Raw genomic sequence first — 7938 nt, forward strand, 5'->3', positions numbered from 1 at the left:
GTTTCGTCTCATTTGCAGGAATGGACCTCAAAGTGGTGGAATCGTACCTTATTCGTTCCTCCTAGCATGCATTTAAGGAGATGGAAGATTTAGAGCGAAAATGTCGTACCTCGGGAAGCATGAAGGAGGTCCTCAGAGTCTAACCAAACGGAGTCCAAGCTGTTTTCAGTGGCTAAATGCTCGATCGAGTACTTTCTTAGTCGATCGAGTGGTTTTGACGGTTGTTGGTGTTCGATCGAGTCCTTGCTGTACTCGATCGAAGTGTGCTGATTTGGAGGTCTTCGATCAAAAGTCATATTTGTTCGATCGAAGGGATTGGCTGGAGATTCACTCGATCGAGAGGAATGAAATGCCTCGATCGAGTGATTTGCTTAATTACTCGGGATTTTATTCCGTGTTATGTTTATTGTTTTGATAATAATCTCTTCCTTATTTAAGGAAGACGTCATTAGGTTAACACATACATTACACTACGCTTAATTACTCTTTTATCTCTTAATCACTGCTGGAACTTTCTCTCTTGCGTTGCTTTGCATCTTAATTCTGGATCTAAACTTTGTAATCCTTCTTTACTCTTCAATCTTAATTTAACTCTTTTGTTTGCTCTTAATCCTTGCTCTCTCATCTTTGTTTCATTATTCTTATTAGTAAATTATGCTTCATCTTTATTATTCATCTATCATGTTTTTCTTTAGTATATTCAATGTTGTTATTGTTTATGTCATTAATAGCATGAGTACCTAATTATAACAACCCGACCCACTACGGTCGTAACACAACGCAATAAGATGGGATATGTACCTTTTGGCCCATTACTTGTCCTCACTTAAGCCCAAAAGTACAAGGCCTTGTTACTAAGTGGTGGGTGGAATCCTTTATAAACATATCACAACCTCCTCAATTCCCCGATGTGGGACAACCTTACTCTCAATAACTTGGGGTGTTACAAACTCCCCCACTTAAATAACACAACGTCCTCGTTGTGCCCGGAGGCTGACCGCAGCCAAGCCCAGAATCCTCCCCCGCTAGGTGTGTGACCCGGGTACTCCTGACCACAGGCTCACCCCACGGTCGCAGGGTTGCTCTGATACCATTTATAACAACCCGACCCACCACGGTCGTAACACAACCCAATAAGATGGGATATGTACCTTTGGGCCCATTACTTGTCCTCACTTAAGCCCAAAAGCACAAGGCCTTGTTACTAAGTGGTGGGTGGAATCCCTTATAAACATATCACAACCTCCTCAATTACCCGATGTGGGACAACCTTACTCTCAATAACTTGGGGTGTTACACTAATTTCCTTTATGTTAGGATTAGGGGAGCCATGGTAGTGAATTGACGATGTTGTGAATAGATCAGATAATTAATTGCGAGAACTGTTTTATAACAATATAACTGTAATTGTTTAGTTGAGTGCACGCTTCTAAACCCATTAAATTGGTTAAATTCAATCCTAGATCGGAAGATTGGAATGAACAGATCTGTTATGAACAGTAGACTACCCTAATGAGGATGGAAGTTAAGTTAGTTGTATTCTGAGGTGGATAGCGGATCGGAAGGACCTTTCCCTTGCCCTTTTCGCATTTGAACATCTGAACTATTTATGACTGAGTTAGTAAACTACCATGGTGAACCGAATTCCTAACATATTTCTCTCTATTTGATTACATACTTCGCTTGTCTCTGTTTTTACTGCTCTTTTCCCTTATTCTCTTGCCTTAACTCTTTTAGTAGTTAGAAATCAATTTAAAACCCCCATTTGTTACCAGACAGACTTAGATTAGCAGAAAAATACAATAGCCTCATTGTGGAGATCGACCCTACTTCCGCTATCTTCTGTTAGCAGTTATAGGTAATTATTTTTGGTACTAAACGACGGTATCATTTAGCATGCCTATGATTGAGCTTGTGTTTGCCATTAATATATTTGAGAGCCTCATGATCCGAATAGAGGACAAATGGTCGTGGCTCCAATGAGTCAAGGCTTGAACAATGGCATAGAATTCCTTATCATAGGTTGAATAATTGAGCTTGGCACCACTCAAGTTCTCACTAAAGTAAGCAATGGGCTTGCGTTCTTGCAAGAGGACATCCCTTATACCAATACCACTAGCATTTCATTCTACTTCAAACAATTTATCGAAATTTGGTAGGGAAAGATTGGAGACTCACAAAGCAGCCCCTTGATGGCAATGAAGGAGCTCTCAGGCTTGTCATTCCATATGAACTCCTCTTTCTTCATACACTCAGTTACGGGAGCCATGATGGTGCTGAATCTTTGATAAACCTCCTATAAAAAGAGGCTAACCCATGAAAGATCGTCACATCCGTGATATTCCTTGGATTAGGCCATGTTTTGATAGCCTTAACCTTCTCTTGATCAACTAGAATGCCCTGGACAGAGATGATAAAACCCAAAAATTGGACTTCACTTTGCATAAAAGAACACTTCTCTAGCTTGCCATACAACTTGTGCTCCTTAAGAGTTTCAAACAACACTTGCAAATGCTTGAGGTGATCTTCTTTGGAAGGACTATAGACCAAGATATCATCAAAGTAAACCACTACAAATCTGCCCAAGTGAGGTCTAAGCACCTCGGTCATTAATCTCATGGAGGTGCTTGGTGCATTAGAGAGGCCAATGGGCATCACAAGCCATTCATATAACCTATGCTTGGTTTTGAAACCCGTTTTTCACTCATCACCTTCCTTGATTATTACTTGGTGGTAGCCTTGCCTTAGATCAATCTTTGAAAATAATTGACCTCCACTAAGTTCATCCAAGAAGTCATCAATCCTAGGTATAGGGAACCTATACTTGATGGTTATGTTGTTGATGGCTCTACTATCCGTACACATCCTCCAAGATCCATCTTTTTTTGGCACTAAGAGGGTCGGGACAGCACACAGGCTAAGTGACTCCCTCACAAAGCCTTTTTCACAAGCTCTCCAATTTGTTGTTGTAGCTCTTGAGCAGCCTTAGGATCACTTTTATAGGCAGTCTTATTGGGTAATGTGGCACCCGGAATGAAATCAATTTGATGCTCAATGCCCCTAAGAGGAGGCAAGCCACTTGGAAGCTCATTTGGGAACACATCTCCATAGTATTGGAGAAGCTCTTAGACCTCTTTAGGAAGTGATATATTCTGCCCCCAAGAGGACAACACACATCTTTGTAACAAGAACATAGACATCTTCATCACCCTTTAATTCTTGAAGCATTTCGGCCTCATTGATCAACAATACCTCTTTTGAAGGCTCATGCATGGAGGGTGGCGTGGTGTGCTTAAGGACGGGTGGTAGGGGTGTTAAAATGACCTTCCTTGAGCCAAAATTGAAGGTGTAGGTGTTGTCTCTCCCATGGTGTACCGAATCCCTATCAAACTCCCAAGGCCTACCAAGTAGAAGATAGCAAGCATCCATAGGTAGAACATCACAAAGAGCCTCATCCGAATAGTTCTTGCCAAAGGAGAAGGACACTAGGCATTTCTTATCCACTATAACTTCAAACCCTTTATTGAGCCACCTCAATTTACAAGGATTGGGGTGGTCTTGTGTAGGCAATGATAGCTTCTCAATGAGAGTACTATAAGCCACATTGCTACAACTCCCTCCATCAAACATAAGATTGCAAACTCTTCCCTTAATGGTGCAACTAGACCTAAATATTTGTTGTCTTTGGTCCATTTCCAAGGGTTGGGGTTGGTTATGTATCACTCTCCAAGTAACCAAGCTAAGACCCGCATCTGGCATCACAAAATCAGTCTCCTCATGATCCGTCCCTTCCTCATCCTCATCACACACAAGGACCTCATCATCACCCCAATGAACCACCTCAAAGCTATTAAGGGCTCTCTTGGTTGGCCATTCTTTAGCAAATAAAGTGACCATAACCTTGACATTGGTAACATTTTTTTAGAGGCATGGTCTTTTTTTGTGAGGTTTCGATTGCTTTACCCTTGTCAAGTATGGAGGTTTTGTTTTGAGGGGTGGTTTCATTAATTTTGACACCGGTTGGAGCTTTGTAAGGGGCTGTTTTGGCGGGTGGTTTTGTGGTGGTGGCTTTCCCCTTGCCCAATTTCTCAACCCTCAAAGCCAAATTCACGGCTTCATCAAAGGACCATACTTGTTGTATTCAGACTCTATGAGCAATCTTAGCATCTAACCCTTCAACAAACCTAGCAATATTTTGTTCGGGCTTCTCATTGAGTTCACATTGCAAGGTAAGTTGCTCAAAGTCTCTAAGATATGACTCAAGTGGTTGTTGGTCTTGTTTAAGTTGTGTGAGCTTAATGAAAATGTCTTGGGTGTATTCTTTAGGTATAAACTTCTCATAAAGCTTTGATAGGCTATCGCACACCTATGCAAAGATAATATTTATACCCTAGACAACAAATGAATGTAGTACTTAGGGGTCGAACCCAAAGGAGATGGGAGTTATTATTTAGTTGTTATGGATTGAATTTTACCTTGGTAGATTAATGGTTGATTGATTAGTTTGGTTTGATGTGATGATAAAACAATAATAAAGAGAATGTCTAGGGAGGTCGGGTCACACATGCTAATTATGTAAATGCTCATGTTAAGTTAGGAAGTTGATTTTACGATAAATGTTTAGGCTTAAAGACACCCACCTTACGATATTAGTGTCAACCATAGACCGGGTCCTAGAGAAACTCTCGTCCATGACTAGGTCGTCCTACTACACATGCTTAGTCTAATTCGGTTCCATGCCTCTCGACTTTTAGAACGAATGAACAAACTTAATCAATGAATAAGGCCTTTAAACATAGATTAAACATTATGGTGCAAACATGTGATAGAAACAATTATACAATATTAACTTATCCTTATTTTCACATTTACATATTACTTAATCATGCATAGTTTCCCTTACTCCTTAGACAAATATAACTACTCAAACATGTTGAAAGTATAAACTAAACTAATACTACATGAAATGATAAATAACATAATGAAAATAGAATAAGAATTACCTTGAATGGAAATGAAAATGGAAATAGAAGAACAATGAAACTAGAACAAACTTGAAATGTAACTTGGAATTAAACTTGAAATGTAATTGTAATGTAATTGCTAAAAGAAAATGTAAACAAACTAAACTAAACTAAGCTAACCTAAACTAACTACTAAGATTTAGAGAGAATTTAAGAAGAAAAATATGTGTAAGAGGTGTATATGAAGTGTCGACCCCTCAGACTTGAGTCTAATAAACCAGGAATATGAAGCCAGTTTGAAACTTAAGGAGATGCAATGTGCTAGGGATAGTTTCTTGCTCCAAAAAGCAAAGAGTGAATGGATTAAGGAGGGTGATACCAATTCAGCATACTTCCATAGCATCATTAAGAAGAGGAGAAACAGGAATAAGATCTTTGTGATTGAGAATATGAGTGGGAAAGTTTATGACACTAGTGATCAGGTCCAGGCTGCTTTTCTGGAATTTTATGAGCATCTACTGGGAACAAACCAGACTACTAAACCTGTCCATAAACGTGTCATTGCTCAGGGGAAGAAGTGCACAAGGGAACATCAAGCTCAGCTTCTTAGGCCAGTTACAGGAGAGAAGATCAAAGAAGCAATGTTTAGCATTCCTGACATCAAGGCCCCTGGCCCTGATGGATATACTTGCGGTTTCTTTAGAGATGCTTGGGGAGAGATTGGCCAAGAGGTAGTTATTGCAGTAAAAGATTTTTTCTTGAATGGGAAATTATTGAAACAGGTTAATGCTACAACCTTGACTCTCATTCCTAAATGTGAGAGACTTAAGGATGTCACTCAGTTTCGGCCTATTGCATGCTGTAATGTAGTCTACAAGGTCATTTCAAAGTTGCTTTGTGCAAGACTAGCATCTGTGCTGCCTGAAATAGTACACATGAATCAGGGTGCGTTTATTCAAAACAGGAGCATTCAGGAAAACATTTTAATCTGCCAGGATCTCATTAGGCTCTATGAGAGGCCTTCTGTGTCTCCTAGGTGTATGCTAAAAATTGACTTACAGAAGGCATAAGATACAGTGGAGTGGAGTTTTGTTGAGCAGTTGATGGATCTACTAGACTTTCCTACTGGTTTTAAAGAAAGAATTTTGCAATGTGTCACTACTCCTACCTTCACCTTGGCACTGAATGGAGAGAGTTTTGGGTACTTCCCAGCTAAGAGGGGTTTAAGGCAAGGAGACCCATTGTCCCCTTTGTTGTTTACCCTGTGTATGGATTATCTGACTCGAATCTTTGAAGTATCTTTGCATCTAAATACCAGTTCAAGTATCACCCCTTATGCAAAGAGTTGAAGATCACAAATCTTATGTTTGCGAGATGATGTCTTAATGTTCAGATAATGGGGATGCTTTGTGTCTATGATGCTTTCAAATCTTTCTCAACCTTCTCAAAAACTTCTGGACTTAAAGTGAGTGCTAGTAAGTCTAATGCTTACTTTAATGGAGTGAATGAAGAGCTCAAAAGTGATTTCCTGAGTGTGTCTGGTTTCAAAGAAGGCAAGCTACCATTTAGGTATCTAGGGATGCCTATCCAGACTACGAGACTAAAGAAGAAGGACTGTGAGTGCTTGGTGGATAAAATTTGCAGCAGAATCCATAGTTATGGTGCCAGGAAGTTTTCCTATGCAGGTAGGCTCACTTTGGTTCAGCATGTCTTGAATTCTTTACACTCCTATTGGGCTTCTTTGTTTGTTCTCCCTAAAGGTATCATACAAAGAATAGAGGCTACTTGCAGGAATTTTTTATGGGATGGCAGTGCTGAGTATAGACGGAGTCCTTTAGTAGCATGGGATACTATATGTAGGCCAAAGCAGGAAGGGGGATTGGGGTTAAAGAATCAGGAATTGTGGAATATTGCTATGGTTGGTAGACTTGTGGATTGGATTGCAACTAAGAAGGACTCGTTATGGGTCCAATGGGTGAATGCAAATTATTTAAAGGGGAGTTCTTGGCAGGAGTACACAGCTACTAGCAATTCCAGTTGGGTGTGGAGGAGGATTTGCAGGGTGAAGCAGGTGATTGCCAATGGCTACAGCCAGGGGGTATGGCAGGTGCAGCGTACTGGTTACACTCCTGCTGGTTGCTATGAATGGCTTAGAGGAGCCAGGTCTAAGGTAGACTGGCATAAGGCAATTTGGGACAGTTGGAATCTACCTAAACACAGGTTCATGGGATGGCTTATAGCTCACAAATCCCTGCATACTTATAGTAGATTGAAAGGATTTGGGTTGAATGTGGATGGTATGTGTTTCTTATGTGGGCAGGCAGACGAGACACAGGAACATTTGTTTTTTGAATGTGCCTTTAGTAGACGGGTGATACAAGAACTGAAGCAAATTTCTGGCTTAAATTTTCCTGAATCTGATGTCCTTCACTGGTGCATTCATAACAATGGCCTGAACACGCAAAGGAAAGTAAAGAATGCTATGGTGTTGAGTGCTATGTATCATGTGTGGCAGCAGAGAAATAAAAGTCGTATAGAGCAGCTGGTCCTGAGGCCTGGTCGTATTGCATTGCTGATCAATGATGACATGAAGAGGAGGGTAAAAGAACGGGATAAGAGGAAGTTGAATACACAAGAGTTAGATTGGCTAGGGAGCTTGAATTTTCTTTAAAACTTGGAAAGGTTTAGGCCTTTGATTGTAATTGAGACTCTTTTTCATATATATATATATATATATATATATATATATATATAATACTCACATTTTACCAAAAAAAAAGAAGTGTCGACCAAAGCTTCTATTTATAGGAGTGAAGGGAGTAACGGAAATAAGCTACAGGGGGCTAACCCCGATCGGGGCCACCCAACCCCGATCGGGGTCGTGGTATTTCTCAAATTTCTCTTAAATTCCGTCTTAACTTTGCACTTAATGTTGATGCGGAATCCGATGCTTATGTCTTAATGCGTCCGTCTA

The 7938-nt window shown here is 40.2% G+C and overlaps 1 protein-coding gene across 1 annotated transcript; it reads left to right on the plus strand.

The window, feature by feature from the left end:
• Window positions 1-6360: 6360 nt before the first annotated feature.
• On the plus strand, window positions 6361-7635 carry LOC141607328 (uncharacterized). Its single transcript, XM_074426684.1, has one exon. The coding sequence runs from the start codon at window positions 6361-6363 to the stop codon at window positions 7633-7635; it is 1275 nt and encodes a 424-aa protein (XP_074282785.1).
• The last annotated feature ends 303 nt before the right edge of the window (window positions 7636-7938 follow it).

Source organism: Silene latifolia, chromosome 10, assembly GCF_048544455.1.
Source record: "Silene latifolia isolate original U9 population chromosome 10, ASM4854445v1, whole genome shotgun sequence".
NCBI lineage: Eukaryota > Viridiplantae > Streptophyta > Magnoliopsida > Caryophyllales > Caryophyllaceae > Silene > Silene latifolia.